Here is a 27,196-nt window from a genome sequence, read left to right as displayed (position 1 = left end):
AACTGACAAACAAATAGATATCTGATGCTGATGTAAAGTTCATGTTTATATGTCTACCTATTTCTGCCTGGCACTAATGATTTACCAGTGAAAGACCGCACCAGCCAGGCCTCGCACCCATCACCCCTGGTGTTTTCCTGCAGTATTACCACATCCTATACAATGCCATGTTTGATGTCCAAAGCAATTTATGATTATGAGGATCATCACCATACAACAGAGATAAAGCAGATTTATGTGTATTGGCATTCCACCACAGTCTTTCTAACAGAAACCGTAAGGAGAACTCCAAGTCAAAGAATAGCTGGAACACGGACAGAGCACAACACAGCTCCACCCTATCTTCTATGTCTCCACAGCAGGCCCGGGGTGGGTAAGTGGGAGAATCGGGAAAATTCCCGGTGGGCCACTTCACTTTTGGGCCGGTCAAGGGAAAAAAATATTGACATGTGTCACGTTAGTCTATCTTCTCTTAAAGTAGGCTATACACGTTCCGCATTCTGTGCATGACACCGTTGCCTCTGTATGGGTTGTAGCCTACCATTTGAGGGAGTTCTCCACTCCCACAAAGAGTTGGTTGGGTCCATATCGCCCGTCTTTTCCAAAAAGTTTTCTCAGATAGCCTACGGATAGCCGGGCCAGCCCTACAGTAGCCATAAGCGTCAGGAAGGATGGATGTAGAAAGAGGCCAGGAGGGATGAAACGGCAAGGTAGAAACGGCCAGGTAGAATGCTGCTAAATCTGCCAAGCTTCCAGATTACAGACAAAAGTGGCAACTGGTAAAGAGAGAAAGCCTATAGGCAATGATTAGCCTATTGACAATGTAATTATTGGGCTAATATTGGACGTTTGTAGCGTTGTGTCAAGCTATTCGCAAGCAACATATTAAATTACTTTAAAATTAGCCTTTTGTATCCGATTCATAGATTTTGCAGTATGCAAATATTGATAACAAAACTGAAGCATGATCTGTGTAGGCCTATGCAATAAAAATTGTAGCCTCTGAGCAGCAGATCAACCAGTTGACCACTGAAAATGATGAGCCCAAAATTGGTGATGAGGACGCCATGACTACAGGGACAAGTAGAGAGGATAATTTATAGTTATTTAATGTAAGAAAGAGCAATTATGCTACATGATAAACATATATGCCTTGTTTGCTCAGAAGAGGGTGTAGTAAAGGAGTAGGCTAAATCACCAAACAACATATAGCCTACCCATGCAAAAACACATAGCCTAAACATTAGTTCAATATGCCTCTTTGTGGGAAGCGTGGGATAGGCTACATTTCAAAGGCTTTCTTTCTTTCTTTCTTTCTTTCTTTCTTTCTTTCTTTCTGTTTTTGTGAACTTGTGGAATAGTGGAATGTTTTTTGTTAACTTCTCAGTTGAAGTGAATTATAACCTTTACACATTTGTTGAACCATGTTACTAATAAAAACTACAGGATAGTAAAAGCTGAAATGTTGCTTCATTTATCCAATTTCCACCAGTATGGAAAACATGGGACTGTCTTGGGCCTGAAACTCCCGGGCTGAAAAGTGGCCCCACTCCGGCCCTGCTCCACAGGATCCTAAGGCCCAAATCTTATAGCATATTGTGTGTAGATTAAGGTCACTTGTGTATGTAAACAGGCCTGATCAATGGGAGATAAAAGAGGAGCAGTGCGATGGTTGTAAGCGGAGGCTGGGCTGGGCTGGGCTGGGCTGGGCTGGGCTGGGCTGGGCTGGGCTGGGCTGGGCTGGGCTGGGCTAGGCTGGGCTGGGCTGGGCTGGGCTGGGCTGGGCTGGGCTGGGCTGGGCTGGGCTAACCTGTGGACCCTAAAAGAAACGTGCTGCTTGCACCGCAGGGTTGAGCAAAATTCAGAAGTGAATTGCGAATGACTCCTAAATTCTAATTCAATTCTTGAATTTGAACTGAATTTGAATTGAGTTAAAAGATAAACACGATCTAGAATTACAATTTAAATTTAAATTAAAGGAAGTATTATTGAGGACATAAGGAAAGAAAGAATAAAGAAAGTAGAATTGAAATTCAATGAAATTCAAAAAAATCCTTGTAGTGTTTTACAATGAAGCTTCACAGTATATGTCAGATACGATAAACTAATCCATACCACATTTATAATGGGTAACTTATAACAGTAACCAATTACATTTAAAAAGTAACCTTCCCAACACTAAATGTATGTGAGATTCAACACATTCTTTCTGTTGTGTGACTGTGTGGAATTTCTTTGAATTGAGATTAATTTAATTCCACTTCCTGTCATTCCAATTGAATTGGAGGCCAATTCTAAAATTCTGAATTTTGCACAAGCCGGTTGCCCCGGCTGAATATTTCACAAAGTCTGCTGGGCCACATCGGTGAAATAAACATACCCATCTGACTGATTAGTTTCGCTCTCCATGCTCAGTGAGGCCCCCGCCCCCTCCATTCCACCTCTACCCTCGATGCCCTCTCTGGCTCTCATTTACCCCTAGGGACTCAAACACAGTCCCATTAAAAGGCCTTAAGTGCTGGCTGGTTATTGGGAGCATAAGCAGAAAGTTACGGATGGGCTGGAAGCGGTGGAGATCTTCTCTCTTCCTGAAGGGCCGCGGAGGAGTATTACCTTTCCTGAGGTGTGTGTGTGTGTGTGTGTGTGTGTGTGTGTGTGTGTGTCTGAGTGTGTGGGGGGACAGTCTCAGAACCGCAGGACTGTATTTTCAGGGACGAGGAGTCGTTGGGGTGGGGGGTGTGGGGGGGGGGGGTTTGTCTAGATTTGCAAACTGCAGCACTCCGCTGTCATTGAGTTCTGCAACACACATCGACCGGGCTGGCTTCTCGGGTGTCTGTCGACGTGGCATATTAAATACAATAGATCGCTCCATATGTAAACTAAAAGCTTTTATTGACTGACTACACAGCAACACCTGGCGGGGGAAACGGGAGACTCAGAAAGGATGCGGCCGGGTTGAGTGGGGTGGGGGGCCAGGCTGACATGCCCCTCCTCTCTGTTGCCGACATGAGCTGTGGAGGGGGCGGGGAGTAAAATGAGACCATGCCGATGAGGCTGCCGCCCAGACTAACCCATCAACAGCATGCACACAAAGAGAGGAAAGTGTGTGTGTGCGTGTGTGTGTGTGTGTGTTAGGGGGGCTAATTGTAGCTTCATCACCAATGGATCAAGGACCAGTGCTAAGTAGGGGTCTAAATCACAGATCTATCAGGCTGTGTGCGATGGTATACATGACAAATGCAAATGGCAATCCAGTTTTAACAGCAATCTAAAGCTAAAATAAACTAATTTAATGACATGCACTGTATGAACATAATTCAGATAGGAAATAAAGGTTTAGTCTTATGTCGGTATTATCCAAAAGTACTTTTTAAGATGGCACTAGAAATGTTACACATATATGGCTCTTTTCCTCACAAAACAAATTCTCAAACCCAAAATTAGAAACCCTGGATGCACTGATGATGACAATCCTACAGTGTCAGCTCCTCAGCAGAATGATAAAGGAGGAGGGAGACCCTCGCTGGTCTGTGTAACATGAGGCCGAAGGGAAGAGCTGTGGGAACTCTACACTCTACTGCCGAGACTGCGAGATGACGAGAGGCAGAGGAACGGAACAGGTCTCCTTGTGAGAAGGACCTTCAACATCATCTGCTGCTGATGAGGAGGCAGTGGCCGGGGGAACACTGAACCCACTTCTCCCATACGCATGTCCACATTCACTGCCCATACGTTATTATCTGATTCTGATCCAACGCACAACGAACTGTAATAGTCAGATTTATGGTTTAGATGGACAATCAGCCAAACAGCTCCCATGCAGGCTGGATCTCCAGCATCAGATAGTATCGATCAAATCGGCTCCTACTGGCAAATTCGTCCAATTTAATGCTTTCACACAAGTGCAGGTTACAATTTTCTTTCATTACTGCAATATTGGCTATACTAGCAGCCATTGACCAATATGAATCACCTGATTTGCTATTGTCATTTAAAAGCTTACAGTACAAAGATCGTAGCACAATCAGCTTACCACACTATGAGGGAATGTTACTCCCATGGGAAAAACAGGTGAGTGGAGAACATCTGGAAAGCAGCTAAATAAGCTAATTTCCCAAAAAGTTGGCATGTTCCTTTACGTGGTAAGAGGGTGCGGGTACAGCAAACATGAATTTACCAGGGAACAGGGGAGTTCTCTTTGAGTAATGAACTATGCAAACATTTCCTAACATTCTGATGACTATGTGGTGCAACACATGTGCTGCAAAAAAAAAAAAAATTGAAACATCTCTATTTTGGGACAGACGCGTTTCCTTCCTGACAGTTGGTTTAGTTTGCCTTCCGCTCACATCAAACCAAAAGTGGCCCAGTGGAGCCGAGATAGAGAGATGAGATAGCAGGAGAGCAGAGTAAAGAAGAGGGCACAAGTGGAGTGTTTAAGGCCTGAAAACCCAGTCACTTGACCTCATTATGCTTGGCTTGTCTTAGCTCTACAGACTTCAATGGCTGCCTCGGAGCTGACAGCAATGTGTATGAAGATGGGCCTCAAGAGCCAAGACCAGTTTTTAGATTCCTAGGCTGAGACTGTGGATGTTTGCTGACTATGCCTGGCTGTGAATGACTATGCACACACTTATCAATAGAATTTGAGGCAGAGTGAGTTTTGGAGAAGCAAACAATTTAATTGTTGGGGTCTCAAAAAATGGGTGGGAATCTAGATCACCCAGCAATCTAGATCGTTCTCCAATATTTCTCCTCAGTAAAAGTTATGACAAACACTTGTGATTGAAGCTACTGTATGTTTACATTTGTAAAGTAACTGATACTTATTTACATCTGGGTGTAACAAACATCAGATGAAACAAAAACAGCCAAAGTAAACAACATATTCTTAAGTAATACCTAATACTTTTTGCAGATTAGATTTGAATGATCAAATATAATGTGATTAATCCAAGTCCAAAACAAGTCAGCAAACAGGTTTAAGACCAAAAAAGCATTCACCGACAAAAAACAAACTTATTTTTCTATATGTATTAGTGTTCCGGTACACTTTGACGGACACTGAAATTGTCTGAAATGATCTGAAATTACATTCAACTTTCAGGAAACACTACTACGTACTTGCATATTATGGCATTGTAGACTAAATGGGCTTGTTTGGTATATGCATACAGCAAAAAGCAATGGAATATTAGGATAAGCAATGGGTTATCCTTAATTTGAGGATATTACAAAAAATATCCAGGATACCAGAGGATTTTCATGGGAAAAGTGACCAGACACGGAGCCAGATACTGATGAGCATAAAGTTCAGAGCAGTGTTTTTAGTGACCTGTGCTGTGACTGGTGGTGGGGGTAGGATTTTGTATCGATCGGTCTGAAAGAATTGTTGACAAAAGAGGAATGTGCAGATCGGATAAAGGCGCGGACATTCTCAACACCGCGCAACCCAATCCCATCTTCCGCTGCAGAATTTGATCCGCACAGCACAGGCTGACGGGAGGCAAACAGTGTCCTGTGGACTCATCTGTTTCACATCTTACACAGGCTGCGGAGAGGTGCATTAGGCTCTGTTACACAAACACACAGCACACCGCACACCTTCAAAATAGAAGGAAACAAAAATACACAACCTCACGGCGGCCACAGACGGGCTGAGGGATGGAAACTAAGCAAGAGAAAGCATAGACAATTTCTTTAAGTAAACAAACAGATGTGTATATATATTCTATGTATTTAGTGTGCATAAAGTATATATATTTAAATATATGATACTGTATGTATGATGTATAGTAAACATAAATTATAAACATTAGCCAGGTTAAAACAAGCAAGATATGTGCAGTGATAACAGTCTTCCAAAGCCCTGGAGAGCAAGGCAGAGAAGAGAGAGTGAGAGAGCACACAGAAGAGAAGAGGAGGTGGGCTTTGTGCAGATTCGCTGAGTTGAAAACCTCCCCTGACAGCGAGCTTAGAGTGTGCCTGTGTGTGTGTGCGCGTGTATGTGTTTGTGTGTGTGTTGGGATGCTTCCCCCTCCCCTCCTCCTCTGTTGCTGCTAATGATCATCGCTAACATCGAAGAGCACTTCCAGTGAACTTCACGGTTCAGCCCAAGGTCAACTGCCTTTGTTTCCAGCGCCACACATAAATAAATAAATCTAAAAAAGCATGGCATGCATTAAAAGTAGTGGTTGTAACCTATGCAGTCATCTTGCTCAGGCTTTTCTTACTCTACAGCCCCTGAATGTTCTCTTCTGTGGAACACCTCAGGGTAAGCCACCGTCATTTTTAGCATTTACAGGGAAAGACATAGACACAGCTCAATAACTGAGTGGGGGTTTGATGAAAGTGTTATTATTGTTGTTGTTGTTGTTGTTGTTGTTGTTGTCGTCGTCATTTCCCTTCCTGCTTTAGACATGGGCTTCCAAATATGTCCTTATCTAGCAAATCAAACCAGACATGTGATGTTACCCACCCACCCACCACCTCAGCGCCCCAAATTCTCCACCACCCCAAAAATGTGAGTCCTTGGGGAATTTGTTTGCTTGTCAGTTTGTTGATGTGCCTGCGCCCTGCAGTGGACGGCACATTGTATTCAGCACTGTTTGCTGTTGTCTGGGGGAGGATAAAAGTGTGACTGAGTGTATGTGTGTGTGTGTCGAGAGGGGTGGTTGATCACTGCAGGCATTTGCAGTTGAACCAAATGAGCCAGAAGCCCGATGTGCAGCCCAGCACATCAGGCCCTTTTGCGCACTGACTGGAAAACTTCCAGAGATGTGGAAGAGATCTAATTTACCCCCGTCGCCGCACAGACGCACTAATAACACTGTGCTAATGAAAACAACGCATTCACCAGCTACAGGACGTCAGTAAAAAGCGTGGAATGCGTGGCATGAGGCACTTGCATTGTGAAGAAATTACACCAAAACAGCTCTGCCATATTAGCAAAATTTGAGCCAGAATCTGTGAAGTAAGCACTTCTTGGACCCCGAGTAACAGTATAAGACAGAACAGATATTAAAACAGAAAATCAGCCCGGTCCAGAACTGAATCCATCCATTCAATCTGTTCAGTAAATCCATTTTTAGCTCCTTCTGGTGGCCTCATTTTGTTTTCGTCACTGATACAGCTCTGCTGCACCACGCCTAAATATGTCCCATTCTGAAACAGTCCCATTCTACTCAAAATTCACCAACAGTATTGCAGAAGCAAAAAATTATGACTTAACAAAGGCATGCACATTGTGTTCAACACTCAACCACATCTAAACTGGCAACATGTTCACAGGCAACTCAACAACAGTAAAACTGGGCCTACTATTAAGTATCATTACTAATGATGTCCATATACTGTACTTCTGAGACGTCTGAGAAGATTTTAAAAAATACTTTTAAAAGACTTAAGTCTAACACCTTCTCACATCTAAAGACGAGTCATAGATTTTAGTCACAGACTATGATTTTGCAAAGACTGAGAATCCTGTTGGGTCAGTATTTACCAGACATTTGAATAATTTCCCATCATGCACCAGTTCAACAGGAACTCAATGAGGCTTTCATAAAGCATTTATAGAGTTATCCGTTCACCTTGTATATAACTACTTACTTCTCCTTACTGAGTCATGATTTTCAAATGTTTACGGCTATTGTTTATAACGATTTGCTATTGTTATTCTGTAAAAATCCCCACACCCCACATAATATGGCTGAGCCTTGAGGGCTCTGCTGATTATGGCAGCAGGAGGCTGTGGCTAGCAGCAGATACAACCTCCTCCTGACTGGAAAGCAGGAAAGACAATCTCTCCCCCGCCGGCTTAAATATTAGTACTGATTCATTTCTGTGTGGATAAACACCACATGGGAAGTGTACCAACAGTTTCCTGTGCCGGCCGGGGATCTTTTTGTCCTGCACCTGCGTCGCTGGGCTCAGTGGCGCTGTTTATCTGCACTAGGTATCGACGTCGGGATCGCGTGTCGCCTCTCTGCAGCTCAATACGCCACCGATGTCTCCTTCCAGGCCGCAATGCCACACAGCAGGGGGGCTGGTTTTGCAGTGTTGCTGCGCTGCCCTTTCGCCGCAGTTTCTGAAGTGCTGACTACATTTCCAAGGATGAGCACTGAGGCTTTGGTCACCTTATTTTTCTCTGAGCATGGTTGTTACTAAGTTCTTTGAATGCCTGTACCAGAAATTGTCTGCCACAGGGCACCCTTATACATAAACGTGTTTATGTGGCCAAAAAGTTGCCATTTTCTCAGCCATGAAAATCTGTTGGTCTATTTCAGTTATACGTCATGTACCTACATTGAATGAGTGCTCTCAACTTCCAACATCCGTCTATCTATGGAGAATCCTACACACCACCTGCTTATCTTAGCATCCTCTGGCGTCTTGTCTACTTACCCATACTGTTGGTCGAGCTGCACCACATGAGCAGACAGGCAGTGCAGAGCACGTTAAGCACGCCAAAGAGCAGGATCCGCCAGGACTGAAAAAGACACAACAACACAAATATACTTCTGTTACTAAAGCCCAGCTAAGAAAACATCGACATTTAAAGGAGAATTACGGTGTGATATTGACCTAAAGTGTATTGAAACATGATACCGAGTGTGAACGTATGTCTCATAGCCCATCTCGGCTTGTCCCCTGCACTCCAAAAGCTGGCGCTAGTTAGCCAATGCTACCAACAGCTTTTTCAATAGTGGTGCTTCAGCATCGGGCTAGCCATGCAAATAAAAAAACATCTGATAGTGATGTTTACATAGTAAAAACTAATTGTATACATGTGGAGTACGCTTCACCATCAGAGCTACTGTCTGTAAAAAAAACATCTCAATCAGTCAGAATCCAAGATGTGTTTGAGAGAATCACCCAAAATACAGAAAAGGGACAGCCATGCTTGCTACTTTGATTCATGTTTTTTTTTGCCGTTCCTTTCTTTTGAGCATGTAACGGTACCCTAACCATTTTTTTTGCCCAAAATGAAAAAAAAAGATGTGCTTCTCTATTTTTTTTTATTGGGTAATCTGTGACCCAACGACGGTCAAAACATACATGGGTAATTCTACAATGGCTTTGAACGCAGCTCAGCCAATCATAATCAAAGAACGGAACTATCCGTTTTAGAGTGTAGAATTGGCAACAAATGTAGCTCTGCGCCTTTCTGAAACGGAACCATACACCAACCCCGCTCTGTCGCAATGTGTCAGCAGGACATTTTCTGCTGCTTGTCTGAGGGCGATTATTTGATCTGGGCGTAACACTAAACGACCTCTTCCTCCATCCTGACTGCACTGCACCTGAACGCGGACAATAAAAGAAGGTGAAGACGAAGACGCCACCAACAGCAGCAACGGGCAGGCGGAAGGCGTGCTCGTGACGCAGCGGCGGGGGGGAACTTCAGCTGTCGCCTCGCATCGATGTCTGCAGCACGCCGGGCACTGCTGTGAAATCTACAATTACTGCGGTGCACTGTGTTATGACAAGGCCTGGGCGTCCACTGACAAAGCCCAGCCAGATATAAAAGATGGAGGACAGTGGAGGCTTGTGTGGAGCCTGTGGCGGAGGCTGAGGCTGTCTGTGTGTGTGTGTGTGTGTGTATGGGTGTGTGTGTGTGTGTGTGTGTGTGTGTGTGTGTGTGTATGGGGTGTGTGTGGGTGTGTGTGTGTGTGTGTGTGTGTGTGTGTGTAAACAACAAGACAGCATCACAACCAACATCCACCCCCTCTCTCTAATACGGAGACAGGAGTCAACACACTGCCCCCTAGCGTACAGACGAAGTAACTGTAACCACCATGTGCCATCAGAGAGGGCTATGCTGTTATAAAGTTGTACATACACAGCCAGTGAGCTGCAGACCACCCCCTTCCTTTCTAGGATACCTCCCTCTTAACTACTTATGTCTGTGAGCCCTCCTTGATCTAAAAGCAGCTGAATATTTCCTGGTATCTAGAATACCAACACACAAAAGACCACCCGGTCAAAGTGGAATGAACTTGGCCTGCCTTGACCTCAGCACTGCTCTGAACAAACATACCTGCAGACCAGTGTTGAACGGGTTTGGTCACAAGCGGCCCGTGGTCGCCCGATATTTTAATCAACCCGACCGCAACTCAGACCGCATATATTAATTAGGACAAAATTATATCCGACACGCTTATTTACAAAATGTGTGCTTTTGGTTATAGGCTGCATGCAGTGTGACAGTAGGCCATTTCTGTAAAACAAACAAATTTATTTGCGAAACTTTATGCAGTAGAACTACACGCAGTAGGCATGCAGGACATAATGTTTGCGCAGGAGAGAGAATTACAATAAGAGCTCAAGCACGCACGCAACCATTAGAACACTAGGATAAGATTTGAAGGCCATGGACATACATCTTTCTTTCGAAAACAGAAATGGTGAGGCAAGGTAGGCAAGAGAGATACATTGCTGGTCAAAACGTTAGCGTAAGAACTGCTTTATAATGCTGAATGAAGCACAAAGCTTTACTAAAGCACATCCACTGTTTGAAGTCACAAACACAACGAACTAAGGTAACTTTTATGCATGCGCGAACCTATACATACTGGTAGATATGGCTGTGTAGTCTGTGCCATAACAATTATTTCTGCAGGCTGCCCGTTTTGGCTGTCATACTTTTAAATGGCTTCGCAAGAAGTAGGCCTACATAGACCATTACGTGTACTGTCTACTGTCATCTTTTTTTCCCCAATATTTCCCATAGCCTATATTGCTTTTCCCGAAGGGGTGTCTTTATTATTTTAACTCGCGTCTTCAGCTTCTTTACTGTTGACTTGTATTGATGCTTTACTGTATTGATGCTAGCCTTCTCGTGATATTTTAAGTAGGCCTATTTGTAGAAAATATATATTTAATTAATTTTAACTGACCCGCCCGCAAATGACCCGAATATCATTAAAATATTTTGTTTATGACTCATAACCGCGGGTGACAGGGTCATCCGCAGGCGACCGCTTAATTTCGGGCAGACCGCGCAACACTGCTGCAGACAGAGGGATTAGAGTGGCCTTAAGTGACCACTATACCCTGCACGTTACACTGTTATCATAATATATGATAACAGCACTATCAAAAACCAAAAGAGCTTGATAAGCTGGAGACTTCGCTCACTGCCATGCACAACTGAAAGGCTGAGGAAGTCATTTGTTCCTAGGGCCATTGAACTGTTCAATGCCTCACTAAAGGGAAGAGGAGAGATAGACATCTCTGCTTAGTCTGTCTGCCTCTCCACCCTCTCCATGTCCATGTTTGAGTACTGACTGCCCACTACTGTTTTACTAATGTACACAGCCTAATGTTTTCACTACTGTTTTACTGCTATACTGTTTTTCATGCTATATTAGCACACATGATCAGTGGCTGCGGTCAGGCTTCTGCTACAATACTGAATGAATGAATGGCTATAACCCTATTACCTCAACCTGTTCTTGCACTGAAATATTTTTTTTTTATTTTACCTTGTCTACATTATACTTTACTCTCCTATTTGTCCATATTATTTATGCTGGTCTCTAGACCTTACTCTTGCACTGTTGGACTAATGTTGGACTACTTTTTGCACCTTCACCATGACGCTCACTCTCTTGAGCACCTTGCCATGCACACATAACTAAGGACTATGGTTGGACTACTGTTAGCACCTTCACCATGACACTCACTCCCTTTAGCACCTTACCAGTCCCGGCCCTGTCACTACAAGCGTCTTATGCTTGATCACCCCCAAGCACATTGGACTTTCTTAATTAAATTTATATAGTGTATTTAGTATTGTTAGTTTTCTTATCTTTCTTATATTCTACTGTCTTTATTGTACAGTGGAGTTTAGTTATATGTTTATACTTATGTTTACCATTTCTGCTGTAAGTGCATGTTGTGTGTGATGTCTGTATGCTACTAAGACCCTTGAATTTCCCCATGGGGGATCAATAAAGTATCTATCTATCATATGACTATTTTGGTTGCTGATTTGAGTGACATTCTTATTTTTTCCCCAATTCATAGATAGATAGATAGATAGATAGATAGATAGATAGATAGATGTCTATTAGGGGTGTAACGGTTCATGTATTCGTATTGAACCGAAACGGTACGGGCGTCACGGTTCGGTGCATGAATTTACACAGAGAATACACGGTATAAAAATACATAAAACTCCTGTGCGGATTAATCAATTACTGTTAAGTAGCGAGAGTTACGGGAGTTCTTTAGCGACACCTAACGCTAATCTGTAGCCTCGCCTTAGCTCTGAAGCTCTGATTGGCGCCTATGTTTTTTTTTTGTCAGGTCGTCGGTCGAGTCCGTCAGTCAGACCCACAACAGTTAGAGGATCCGCTGGTCTCTTTAAGATCGCAAGTTTGAGAACTTCAGTTACAGTAACGTTAGTACAGGCGAAAGAGTGGTGGATGAGATGAAACTGTGTGTCGGCGTTGTTCAGCAGTTGTTGGGTATGTGAGTGGAAAAAATGCTACACATATTCGAAGCCATCACCCAGATGATGTAGGCTACCAATCACTGAAACGAGGGGAAAAAACTTCCCCTGCGCTTCAGCAGCCTTTGGATAGACATACAAATAGGGCCAAAACCTATGGCTTAAATTAAATGATTTCGTATTGACAGAAAGCTATGTAAATCGCGTGGTAATTACCTTTATGTTGGGGTAACTTGTAACTTCTCACATGAGGAGCTGGTAGTGTTAAGTGCATAGACAGTAAAATAAAGTGACAACGCTAACCAGGCTAATAAACAAACCATGCTACGGTGAGTTAACGTCAAAGGGCAAAGTCACGTGACTTCTAGTTGTAGTCTGTTTATGAAATGAAAGGAGCAATTTCGTTTTTTTTAAAGGCAAAATAGTGTGATATTTTCACAGTTAGTAGGCTAGATTATTACTTTACACACAATAAAAGAAATATTGAGGCAAATTGTAGACCCTTCCATATACAACTAAACACAGATGTTGAAGGTGGATTTTTAAAAATAATTTTTCTATGTAATTTGCACTTTCAGAAATGTGTAGACCTATTTTCAGTTTTATAGCTGATTGTCTTATTTTGTTTACAAGTTACAGATGGAGTCTGGGTACTTATTGTACTGTTTAGCCTACATCTTACACACTTCAGGCTGTTGCAGATAGCTCAGGGAAGAGACTGTATGACACTAGGTGGTACAGCCTGAGACATGTACAAAAAAAAAAATGCTTTCTGCAGTTTTGTTTTGCTTTTCCCTCCATTGTGCGAACTTCATTACCCGAACGTGATGTCCGAACCGAGGTATGAACCGAACCGTGACTTCTGTGTACCGTTACACCCCTAATGTCTATAGGGTGGCACGAAGAGTAAAATTGGGCTTGCACCTCATGCTCTTCTTCTAAGAGGGTCACAAATATTGGTGTTTTTCCAGGTAAACCCGTATTTAGGCTTATCGTTGTGTGCGTATGACACATGAATAACACTAGAGTATATAGACTGCTTCCACAAAAATCATGCTCGTGTCTGAAAACAACCTAGTCAGAAGTTGCTAAAATGGTTTGCTGCCACTTTTTTGAAATTGGGATAGGAGTACCCTGAAGCAAAATTCTTATAGATGTACACTAAATTTGGAGGTATAACCTTGCAGACCTTCCTTTGTAGACGTACACAACTTCAGAGAATAAAGAAAATGTAAGGGGGTAGAACGGGAAGTTTTGAAAATTGTCTCATATCACATGGAATGACCCAGCTCGGGTGATACAGTCACATCAAGGTCTGACAGTGCAAAACAACCAAGTGTAACAAGGGCATTGGATCCATAATTAGCACTACAAGAACATCTGATCACAATATTATACATCTGATATCTCTCACTATAATCACTATCTGTCAGACACAGTGGCTGTGGCAGTAATGGCACAGTTTAAATCTGCCGGAGCAGATATACCTTGTAAATCAGATCTGTACATCTATGAGAGAATTACAAAAACAACAATGTCCTGAGCAACTCTTCAAATTATCAGTGTGTGCCCTGATCTGTGAATCAATGGCAGTAAACACCTCTCCATCCTGATGGATTTGCAGTTTTGCCAATAAGCATTAAAGTATGGATATTTGAGAGAGGTTTACCCCACAAATACATACATACAAATCAAAAGAATTCAGTCGGCTGCTCTCCTGGAACTTGTGTTTGCTTGCTAATCCAATTTTTCTTTGTTTGATAAAGCAGGGATCCTAGCGCAGGGTAAAAGTGGATCATCTTAAAAAAAAAAAAAAACACTCTCTGCCCATCTGAAATACCTAATCGCTCATCATCGCAGCCATCGTCCAGGACAACCTCATTATGACAAGGTCAGATTAAGGGTAACCACTGCCTATTGGGTGGACGGGATTGAGGTAGCCCGGATAAAGTGATTTAACCACAGATTCACAGAAGACCTCTAGGGAACACTTCTTTTGTGATGGATTAATGTCAGCAAGTTTGTTTTGGTGAAGGTTTCTGTGTGCAGGATGAAGAGCTTAATGTGTCATACAACAACAACTAAGCTATGATTTTGTCAAACCAGCAACTGAAAACCAAAACAACACTTTCTGGTCAAAGGGTGCTTATATGTGTGGCCTATGGAATGTGTGAGTATGTGTGAATGTGTGTGTGTGTGGGATCTGGAGGGATAATCCCACACCATAACAATACTCACTCGTCTGTCAGAGGCAACCAAACGGAACTCCTGCTTCAACTTTCCAAAAATCGACCTATGCGTCTTCCGGAAAGGATGGATAGTTCCCTGCAGGAAGGCACAGGAGATGACATCCCATAGAGCCAAAGATATAACTTCATAATTCAACTTGACAAGGCACCTTCAAATTAAATGTATGTTGTATATTTAGAGCAAATATTTATATCCTTTTGTAAACAGCTAACAAACAATCAACAATATAGTCATAGTGAATACAAATAATAGCTGATAACACAGGACAGTGCTTCCATCTACTGGCTATTTGTCATTAACATTAGGCTGACACTGCCTGCATGCAACAGTTTCCAGGATTCAGTTACACAACAGTTTTGCGATGAAAAACCGCATTTAAAGTTATATATATTTATACAGCCATATATATTTATACAGCTTTTCTCTAAAATGCATATGCAACTTCACAACCTTCTTATATTTATTTGTTGTGTGTGTGCACACACAAATAAAAATTCAGAGTTGCAGACAATATTTAGTGCAGACACACTGGGAGAAGTAGGCCTACATTTATGACAACAGACAGCATCAAAGACCAAATTAAATAAATATAGATGCCTACTTCAACTTGTGTGAATATCTAAGGTATGAAGTATGCTTGTGTGCTAGCTTGAAACATACATTTGTAATCATTTAACATTTTTCATTGTTACTTGCCCTTTACAGTCCTTACTGTAACATCCCTGAACTGACAGAATGTCTACAAAAAAGGCTTGGAACATTAAATGTAGATATTAAGCCTTATCAAGGTAAAACTTAAAGGAATTAAGGCTAAATGAATCCATGGAATGCATTCGTAGAGGTTCCCAAAAAAATCTTTCACTTTGAAACTTACCAGAATGTATGTGTCATTCTCTTGCTTTTTCCTATGCATTGGGATATCTGCAAACATAAATGAAAGAGGTCAAATTCAACACGTTGCCCTACATAACACCGTTTCTGAAAATGAGAATATAAGCCCCATATTTTAAGTGCCTTTTCATACCAGTCCTCAAAAGGTAACGTGAGGACATCTTGAGCAAACCACCGAGGCTAAAGGTCCCGAATTTACAGAATACTTCATTTAAGATTTGGTTCAAATACAATGCAAATGTACGCCACTGCTGAATTTCAAGAAAGTTACTGCTGATGCGTTTGTCTGTCGGTTTGTGACATTTAAAACTGACAGCTTAAGATGGCTAGCTAGCCACCATAAACAGACTGCCAGCACTTGTGGCCAACTTTGTATGGTCAAAAGTATATTAATGTCTGTATAGTGCTGCGATACGTGTCGTAACCGAGTACAAACGTTCCCTGTTAACTTCAAGGGCTCGATAATCTACCTTCAACATTCCCGAGTTATTTGAGGCCTATCAATTTATCGCTTACAAGTTAGCTAACCCAACACAGTCAGTAACAGTTTGTTAGCTTGTGGCTGAACAGAGTTCTTTGTTCAACTTTGTATTCTAGGTGGCTATTATCTTTCTTTTCTTCATATATATTTCAGTGACACCATCATCTTTTTTCACCAGTAAACATTACTTTTTAGTGTTAACAAGCCTTCTAGTTAACGTTTGCTAAAACGTTAGCATAGTTAGCTTACGCGCATTACTGTTGTCAGCTAGCTAGGTTTGCCTGCATCACATCCCTAACATCAGCTAACGTCATCGCTACCTATGTACCTGAATCCTTGATGTTAATGACATCCACTGCCACCATGTCAGGTTTATCCAACGGTCCGATTTTCCTCTCTGTCACTCCGGACGGTACAACGTCCGGCTTTGGGCCAAGTTTTCGAGGATAAAAGTCAGAAACATTGTGATATGATAGTCCTCCTGCAGACGTGGACATACTGTCCATCGCCATTTTGGACCTCTGGGAAACGCAGAACGTTCCCGTTGGGTTGCGCATGTGCAACAGTGCTAATCTGTAAAATATAAGGCTTGGAAATTTAGCAAAACAGCAGTCGAAGATATCTCGCTCAGTGGGGGGATTCTATATCATATTCATCTACAAATCTACCCAGAGTAATACGGAAGATGAGGAGGGACAATTTTCAGCATATTTGATCTGACCTGCCATTCCGCATGTTGTGAAATATTTGGGCAATTCCATGCAAAGGTCATCCTTACCATGACTTGTGCACACACAAATAGAACTATTGTTAAAATGTTAATTTAGGTCTATATTTTATTGTTTGTAACTGATCTGATTGAATTTCATGGAGAGTTATATAGACTATATAAAATATAGACCTAAATTAAAATGTTAATTTAGGTCTATATTTTATTGTTTGTAACTGATCTGATTGAATTTTATGGAGAGTTACACTCTTTTTACATCATAAATATGGTGTGCCACCATACAGAAACAACAGTTGTCACATGGCAATATTATTCATATTAAAAAGGGGATAAATAGACTCAAGGATCCAACAAATTCTTATCATTTGACAAATTCCAGATCGACAAGGGAATGGTAGAGCAGTGTATGCTCAGTTTGCCTTAAGGGCACAGCTCCTTACATTTGTAAGGCTTTTGTTCATGTCACATCCATAACGTTTTATAGGAAATGTTTATGCTACACATAGTGTTGATGCGACAATGTCCTAAGTGTCTGTGCAAAGCTCAGTAAATCAATGTAAAATATTATTAACAAATTGTGCCCCTTTTTACTTTTATAACCTTTAATGGTGCGTTATGGATGTGACATCATCAGTGTTGTGGAAGTTACTTTTAAAAAGTAGTGTTTGCTCGTTACTCGTTACTTCTCAAAAAAGTAACCTGTTACTTTACTTAGTTACCCTCTATGGAAAGTAACTTTTTGTTTTTGTTTTTTTGTTACTGGGCAGTTCCAGCGTTATGGATATGACAATTGGACTCATATTGGTAAACAAAATGCCTTAGAGTGGGGGCAAAATTAGGATCAGTAAATTCATTTGCATAACTTTTAATGTAACCTCTGTCCTCTGAATACTGAGAAATCCTCAAATTTCATATAATCAATTTCATCCTAAGAATACAAGGCATTTTATCAGCGTTATGGATGTGACATGAAATGGACACACTTTTGTGAGAGATTACAGGTTTTCTACAAACTCTGTGAACTCTGCCGAAACTATGATATATGTAGCATGAAGGAGACTTGAATAAACACAAAAAGTGTGTTTTTGAAACTATGCGTCATTTTCGTAATGCATTATGTAGGAAAAACTGGCGTTATGGATGTGACGGTTTCACGTTATGGATGTGATGTGTCTGAACCAGTCCTCGACAAACTACATAAAACACATACTTAAGTAGTAAATTTTGATATGAAACAATTGAAATAGTAATCATGAAAAACTAGCGATGAAATTATTGCTTCCTCAGTGCCCACTAAGATCCACAGGACGAATCAGGACAACAAGTCATTTAAAATATAAAAAAGACATTTATTTTTTTCTTTTACCGTCATCAATTTTGGTCAGTGATTCCCGGGTTACTGAAACACCAGGGAACATGAAACTTGGTGGCCACTCCCCTAAATAACTATCCCTACCTCAACCGTTGCACCCAAGATAACAAAATATTTATGGTATGTTAGTCTCAAGAGCCCGCATCAACCTAACCCATACCCACTCATTTGTGATTTGCACACATAAAGTACATGCACACGCACGTGCACACACACACATGCACACACACGCACATGCGCACACACACACACACACTCGCACACATACAGACAGGCAAGCACACACATACACACATACAGACAGGCAAGCACACACACACACACAGACAGGCAAGCACACACACACACACACACACACACACACATGCACAAACACCCACCCACATGAATGCAGACACATAAACACACACATGCACAAACACCCACCCACATGAATGCAGACACATAAACACACACACACACACACACACTCGCACACATACAGACAGGCAAGCACACACATAAACACATACAGACAGGCAAGCACACACACACACACAGACAGGCAAACACACACACACATGCACAAACACCCACCCACATGAATGCAGACACATAAACACACACACACAGGCACACATACGCATGTGCCCATGCAAACACACACACACGCACACACACACATAAACACACAAACACAGGCACGCATACACACATGCACACACAGACACACACACACAGACACACACACACACACACACACTCTTATAAACAAAAGCAAACTCACAGCACACACTCATTTACATGCACATGAGTTGCAGGAGTAGGAGATGGAGACAAATTGACAAGCGTGATTTATTTTTGCGAACAGAATATGCAGGACTGAGAGGCGGTCATATTTTGTACCGCTATGTGGTACATCTAGTTTATTGCTGCCCTTACTCATGTTACTCTGTGGGTATTAGCTACAGAGGACCTGACACTTATGCTGTCATATCGTGTCACATTTAAAATTAAACTGTGTTAAGCAGCCGTGAACGGCAGGCTGAACAGATCTGCAACATAAGGAGGTTGCTATGTTAACTCCAGCTGCAAAGTCAGCCATCTTCACCAGCTAACACGATAATCCAGTTACTGTACAACAACAGTATGACAGTTACAGGAAGATAATCACTCAGATTTTCGTTATTAGGCCACTTGAAAATAGGCTATGGCTAGGCTAATCACTGGAGGTATTTTAATATTATGTTTGTTTTGCTAATGGTTAGGCAAGGCCTCCCTGAGGTTTTGATCCTCCTAATAATCTTTGAAATGTCAATTGTAAACACTAAGTTGAAATGCGTTGAAACTGACATGCCACCAGAACAGACGTTTTATCGGCTTTGAGGTATAATAAAGTCCCCAGTCTTGTAAATTCACATTATGTAACATCCATAACGTCACATCCATAACGCACCATTAAAGGTTTTAAAAGTAAGAAAGGGTCATAACACTTTACATTGATATAAATCAGCTTTGCACAGACACTTTGCACAGGCATCAACACTGTGTGAAAAATGTTGTTTCTGTATGGTTGCACACCATATTTATGATGTAAAAAGAGTGTCATTCTCCATCAAATTCAATCAGATCAGTTACAAACAATAAAATATAGACCTAAATGAAGATTTTAACAACAGTTCTATTTGCGTTTGCACAACTTTTTTTTCCATGGTAAGGATGACCTTTGCATGGAATTGCCCCTACTTGTTACTTTTACGTTACTTTTATGTTGCTCGACTTTGGGCAGAACCCAGTATCTGTTCCTAAATGTGTAGGCCTACATAAAGTTCTACTATGGAGGAAATGACAGGTATTTCTTTTGTGCTCTTTATTATAAAAAATGCCACAAACAGAGCACTTGACAAGAAAACATTGGGCTTATAGGCTTCAACACCACCACTAAAGCCCTATGAAACAATATCAAATAACATAGCCTCGATACATCTTGGGCATATAGGTGAACACAAAATATATGAGGGCTTATTTTATAGCCTTATACTTTTTCATTAAACAGGCGCTCCTCCGAAATTGGTGCAATGCTAGTGCAAATCGTATCAATAGGCTGGCAGTTGAGCAGCTGAGAAAGCAGCGTCGCTGTCAAATCTGTCCCTGGGAAAGTAACATTGCGCCGATATGAAAAAGGAACTACGTTACGTTACCAAATTTTTAGTAGTAGTGCGTTACACTACTTTTTACTCGAAAAAGTAGTTACGTTACTGTAACTCGTTACTTTGTAACGCGTTACACACAACACTGTACATTATGGATGTTACATAATGTGAATTTGCGAGACTTTATTTTACCTCAAAGCTGATAAACGTCTATTCTGGTGGCATAATAATGCTTCTGTCTGTTCTGGTGGCAACACATTTCACCTTAGTGTTTACAATTGATGTTTCAGAGATTATTAGGCTGATCAAAACCACAGGAAGGCCTCAGCATTAGCAAAACAAAAGATAATATTAAAATACCTCCAGTAACTGACATAGCCTATTTTCGAGTGGTCTAATAAAGAAAATCTGAGCAATTATCTTCCCGTAATTTTCATACTGTTGTTGTACTGTAACTGGATTATTGTGTTAGCTGGTGAGGATGGTTGACTTTGCAGCTGGAGTTAATAGTACGGTGTCTTGTGTAATCCCGCTGGATTTTCTTGTAAAAATTGATATTTTTTTGCATATTTTGCTAGTATAGAGTCTAAGGAACAATATTTTTTTTTGTCTTCAAATTGTAAGACACTCAGAAATTATATATAGCCTCGGAAACATAGAGACATCGAGCTATATCCTCACTTGAAAGAGCTTGTGTGGACAAATAGCATGAAGAGTTAAATGGCAATGATATTATTACATACTCGTTAATCTGACTCCATTTGATTAATAATTTGTATCACCAATCAATTACCAAGTAACTAGTTTATCAGCTATGAAGGAGAATGGCATGGCACACTACGAGAATTGGGGATATCCGATTGGTAGGCAAATGAACAATGTATTAGGCATTAAGCCTTAAAGGTAAATGTAACCAATATCACTTCAGTTGAATGTACAAGTAAACTCGCATGGTCTACTGTCACAAAATAGCAAATGGTAACAAAGGAAACTTAAACAAATCACAGAGGTAAACTTGACAAGTTAGGGATAACAAATACACCAGATAAAACAATACAAACCCAGAGATAGGGAAAGGGGGAGAGAGAAAGAGAGACAGAGAGAGGGAGAGAGAGAAAGGGAGAGGGAGAGAGGGGGAAAAGAGAGAGACCCAGAGAAGAGGTCCAAGATGGAAAAGAAGAGCCAAGATGGGAAAGCAGAAGAGCCAAGATGGGAAAGAAACCTTGAGGAGGACAAGAGCCTCCACTTATATCATTCACTTGGGCCACCCCCGACTCATCAGAGCCTTTGTTGTCTGAGGTGGATGGGTGTGGCCCAGGTGGATATCATAACTTTATGCTACTGTGTAATTCTTAGTCTACAACTATGCACAGTTTTAATGAAACCATGATCTGACTGTTGCCCACATTACAAGTATTAATTCAAGACCAAACATGAATGTATTATTCACAACACATATTTACAGAGCAATACTGTATGATAATGAGGTTGGCCTATCTCACTATAAGACATCAAGTAGGCCCAGGACTGAGGGCCTGTCCACACGGAGACGATTTTTAGGTTAAACGCAGAGGTTTTGCTTCGTCTTGGCCGAGCGTCCAAACGAATCCTGTAAACGCACTTCCCGAAACCGCACTTTTCTGAAACCTGGTCCCAGAGTGGAGAATTCTGAAACCGTAGCCAGTTTGAGTTCGTTTAGACAGCTTAAACCAAGACATCCTGCTTGGCGTGATCGATGATGTCATCGCCACACCTCAGCTGCCCTGGACTTGCACTTATAGTATTGCCTAACAATACTAGTTTTCATACATGACATTACCTACGATTACACTCCGTTAAGATAAATATCACAACTGAAGCTGCGCAGCGCCGATAGCTTATGACTTGGTGGACTGAACACTGTTTTTCCCGGTGTTTTTTTATGCATTCTAGCTACTGTCAGTGACGCGAGAGAACTTAAGTTATTAGGAAAGTGCGGTGTAAGTTTAGGCTACATTAATTTGTGCGTAGTGCCAGTGTCATTCATTTATTTTACATGTCTTACAACATATATCCATGCATTCACTGTCGAGTGAAATCAGATATAAGCATACAAAGATGCTTAGAACTCACGTTAAGCCGATGGTAGCACACTGAATGCGAATGCACGATTTGATGCAGGCAAAAGTATTGACTGTTACTAACGAAGGTTTTATAGCAATATTATAAATGTGGCGACAGAATAGCCTAGAACTTGGGTAAGCCTTGCGTTTAGTAGCCTAATTGCGGTGATAGCCAAAACTAATGTGAATCACGGACTATCCTACAACCAAAGAAAGTAAAGGTGATTAGTAGGCCTACCTGCGTTAGCCAAATAAAGGACGGGACTGCACCCTTCACAGTCCCTCTCAGTAGAGGGGCCAGAACAAGGATCACTTTATGCATGAGCGGGTGTTGGGGATCTTTGGCCATGGCCAGCTAAGACAATACAGATCAAACACAGGTATTCACACATGTAAATTGAATGCAAAAGGCATTCTTTAGAAATGCAAAAGGTTTGAGCAAAAGACGGGCCTTACAAAATGTTCACGATTGATTTTCACACTTAGGTGACATCATCATTTGTATAATGCATAATTGGGCGATTCTACCAAATTCGTGCAAATTGCTGTCCCAGACCCTAAAAATTCATTTAAAAAGCATTTATATAGAAAAATGTTACATATTTATGAAGATCTTTTTATTATCTATTAAGAACTAAAACAATATTTGAGGTAGCATCAAGCTTAATATAGGTCTGTATAAAAATCATCATGTTTAGGGTACTTTCAATTGAGAGGTGGCTGTCCCAAATTCTAAGGCCTAAATTTCACCTTATGAAAAATAAAATGAAATCATTTTTGTATTTTTTTCCACGCATGTTTTTATAAAGATCTTTTGAATACCTATGATAAAAGCAATTGATAAAATATATTTATTGCATTTTTTTACAAAAATCATAAATCATTATGTAAAAAATGTTGTCCCGCATTTTTATGTCACAACTGAAACACTAAGGTTTAGCCCATAGGATGGTAATGATTTTAGCCACACAGCTCCATTTTGGACCAGGAAGTGTGTGTGTATCCCTCTCTCTCTCATGGCCACATGGTGAGTAGATCAGTCCAATCATTTTTGAGTAAATGCATTCATAAGTCTCAAAATCAGGCTGGTGACATTTAAGAACGTCACTACCGAGCACATATTTATTTCAATTAATCAAGTTGTTTTGGTTATTTTTTTTGAAAATGTAGTTTTTATTTGTGTATAAATGTTCAGAACTGTGCTATCTAACCATGTGCTGACTAGCATCTTTGAGATAGGCTCAAAAATATACCTTTTCGTCACAACCGAAACATAAATTGAAGTTTCGGTTGTGACTAAATGGAACGCTAGGTCCTATATTTTGGCAAATCAGTGATATTTCCAATTCCACATTTATATATATAAAATACATTTTAGCATATTTAAGACTAGGCCTAAAACCTGAAATAAAAGTTTAATTTCAATGATTAAGCTAGTGCTATTCATGGGTTTCATCAGGTTCCTTTCCACAGGTGTATTAGTCAAGCACCATGCAGTCTGCATTTATAATCTAGGTGCTTGATTGTATACACCTGTGGAAAGGGACCTGATGATACCCATGAATATAGAAACAAATTGCCAACATGTCTAAACATAAAAGAAAAAGTGGTGCAGAAAGACTGATAAAATATAGACAAATATTGAGGGATGACTCAGTGAAGTACCAAGAATAAGAATATTTAAGAAAGGAAAGCTATTTTGACGCCACAAAAAATGATTACACCACTGACCAAGGAACGTGGTCTAAAGTTAAATGGCCATTATTTCAGTTATTTTGAGGGTGCACTCTCAGGAATTTAAAAGCCTGGTAGTAAGACCTAAGCCAGTGTTTCTTAAACTGGGGGTCGGGACTCCCAGGGGGGTTGACAAAAATATGGGAGGGGTCGCAAAGAAGATTTTCAGACCAACATGTTTAAAAACTGGGATATTCAGTAGACCTAGATATAGGGTTACACTTTACAATGTTTCCATAATGTTCCTCCGAATGTGGGTGCTTTGTGTTACGTAAACTCAAATCTCTACCTGCGTCTCTTGCAACGATAACTTTAAAGATGCTGTACGTACGCCTACCAGTGACAGAACATTATGCAGCCTGTTCTTGCCACAGGACTGCCAGTTATATATATTGTCAAAGGCTTGGTTTTGATGTTGACATAGCGTACTGATGAGAGAAAACATTTTCTGCCTCTGCCTCCAATGCCAGTCCTACAACATTTTCCAAAATGATACTAAATTTCATTGGCTGGAGAGAAGGGGGTCTCGAGACTTGGCCAATATGTTTTGGGGGTCGGCAGATAAAATGTTTAAGAACCACTGACCTAAGCAAAGAGTCCCTGGCAACGCAATTCAAAGACTGTGCTGGTGTGCTTGGATGAATGTCCTTAGCATTTTTAACATTCATTGGAATGTTATTGGGGTGTTGGGTACATGAGTGTAGACAGTACACAGACACAAACATACTCCATACACCTGGGGACGCTGGTTTGCCTGTGTAATCTGTGTTGTGTTGGACCACGTGGCTCAGCCTATCACTCGTCCGGACTCAAACCCACAAACAGCAGTACCTCGGATAAGGAGTTGAGCATGCTAGCAATAGCAAAGCAAAAGCAAAGCAAATAATAAAAGCCCAGGCTGCAACACTACTCTATAGGTGTCTGCAGGGAGGTTTACCAACATACTGCACACCTACCGTTACACTCCTACAGCCCCCTAAACCTCACTCCTGATCCGGGTCATGGTCCAGCTTTCTTACACAGTGGACCACCCCTACACCCTCGTTTTGTTTTCGTTGTTGTTGAACCTTGTCTTACATTTAAAAAACAAAAACTTGGGGTGTCTGACCGAGTGAGTCAGAGTTTAGACTGGCTATGACGAGGCAAACCGGCGTCGCCTGGTTTCAAGCATTCCAACAATAGTTCCATACATACGTTCTCATTTTGTTTTGCACACTTTCACATTTGTGTGAGTATCTAGTAGGGGTAAGTGTTGATTTTTGATTGAAGTTTTTTATCTTCAAAAAGAGTAAAAGAGTCTGCCTTCAGCACATCCCTTCTACAGGAATGTGTTTGCTCATCCATATGGTGGTACTGTGCCATGGTACATGCAGTACTTGCTTTTAGGGAATGGAAGATGGCACTCTTATTGTTTTTCTCCTGATTGGTTATGTCATACCTTCCAACATTTAGCTTTCAAAAACTGGGTTTTGGGTTGCCAGGTTTTATGACAACAGGATTGAAATTGAAAGTAAGTCATTGTGTTGGCTATGTGTAGGGTGCATATCATACCGAATTTGGCAACCCGGGAAATGTCAGACTAACAGAAAAAATGAATGGATCCTTGAATTTAAAATTAAAAGAAAATTCCGGTGTGATATTGACCTAAAGTGTGTTGAAACATGATACCGAGTGTGAACGTATGTCTCATAGCTCATCTCGGCTTGTCCCCTGCACTCAGAAATCTGGCGCTAGTGAGCCGATGCTACAAACAGTTTTTCAATGGGGGTGCCTCGGGCATCGGCCTAGCCATGCAAATAAATCACTGTTTTACACCATTTACGAGGCTCAAAGTAGCTCCATACTTAAGTATCGCTATACTTAAGTATCGCTAAACATACAGATAAAAACACTAAAGATGGATCATTGAAGTTTTGAAATTTTGAAAAATCTTGTTCCTTAGACTATATCAGCAAAATATGCAAAAAAATACATTTTTACACGAAAATCTAGCGGGAGCCTATTTTCCAAACACAGCGTACTGTACTATATAGTAGCAACCTCCTTCTGTTGCAGATGTGTTCAGCCTGCCGTTCACATCTGTTTAACACAGTTTAATTTAAAATGTGACACTTATTGACAAAGGTTTACAACATGATATGCCAGCATTTGAAGTGTCAGATCCTCTGTAGCTAATACGCACAGAGTAACATGAGTAACGCCAGCAATAAACTAGATGTACTGCATAGCGGTACAAAATATGATCGCTGCTCGGTCCTGCACATTCTCTCTGCAAAAATAAATCACACTTGTCAATTTGTCTCCTTCTCCTACTCCTGCAACTCATGTGCATGTAAATGAGTGTGTGCATGTGTGAGTTTGCTTTTGTGTATAAGTGTGTGTATGTGTGTGTGTGTGTGTTAGGGTGCTAACGGTGTGTGTGTGTGTGTGTTTACGTGTGTGTGTGTGTGCCACGTGCTTTTGTGTGTGTGTGTATGTGTGTGCGGATATTTGTGTGTGTGTGTGTGTGTGTGTGTGTGTGTGTATGTGCTTGCCTGTCTGTGTGTGTGTGTGTGTGTGTGTGTACTGTATGTGCAAATCACAAATGAGTGGGTATGGGCTTGAGACTAATATACCATAAGCATTTTATCATCTTGGGTGCAACGGTTCAGGTATGGCTAGTTATTTAGCCTAGTGTAATGGTGGTCAAGCATCAGGGGGACATGTTGAATTTTTCTTTCTTTTAAATAAATCAAAACATTGCCTTCAGGCCTCGGTGTACCACATGTACAGCATCAGATCAAACGCATATGGCTACTCTACTAATTACTCTTTCAGTAATAGAAAATGCATAATATTATCTGAATCATGACATTTAATTTCCCATATAGAATGGGCATAACTAAACTGCATAAAGTTACAGCACTTCACTAGAACCTATTTACATTACGGAGCCACATACCTCCGTACTCCGTAAATAAATCAAAACATTGCCTTCAGGCTTCAGTGTACCACATGTACAGCATCTGCACAAGCAACATATAAATCATGTATTGCGTTACTACTAC

The 27,196-nt window shown here is 41.1% G+C and overlaps 1 protein-coding gene across 1 annotated transcript in view; it reads right to left on the bottom strand.

Annotated features, from left to right (window-relative positions):
• The window catches only part of slc30a6 (solute carrier family 30 member 6), a 34,494-nt gene extending 17,847 nt beyond the window's left edge, over window positions 1-16,647 (bottom strand). The window contains exons 1-4 of the mRNA XM_048269800.1: window positions 16,408-16,647; window positions 15,582-15,628; window positions 14,696-14,782; window positions 8,404-8,488 (exon numbers count right to left, since the gene is read on the bottom strand). Coding sequence (XP_048125757.1) covers window positions 8,404-8,488; window positions 14,696-14,782; window positions 15,582-15,628; window positions 16,408-16,636 — 448 coding nt within the window. The 5' untranslated portion in view covers window positions 16,637-16,647. The remainder of the gene's footprint in view (window positions 1-8,403; window positions 8,489-14,695; window positions 14,783-15,581; window positions 15,629-16,407) is intronic.
• Window positions 16,648-27,196: the final 10,549 nt, after the last annotated feature.

Source organism: Alosa alosa, chromosome 18, assembly GCF_017589495.1.
Source record: "Alosa alosa isolate M-15738 ecotype Scorff River chromosome 18, AALO_Geno_1.1, whole genome shotgun sequence".
NCBI lineage: Eukaryota > Metazoa > Chordata > Actinopteri > Clupeiformes > Clupeidae > Alosa > Alosa alosa.
This window is presented reverse-complemented; position numbering and strand designations above follow the sequence as displayed.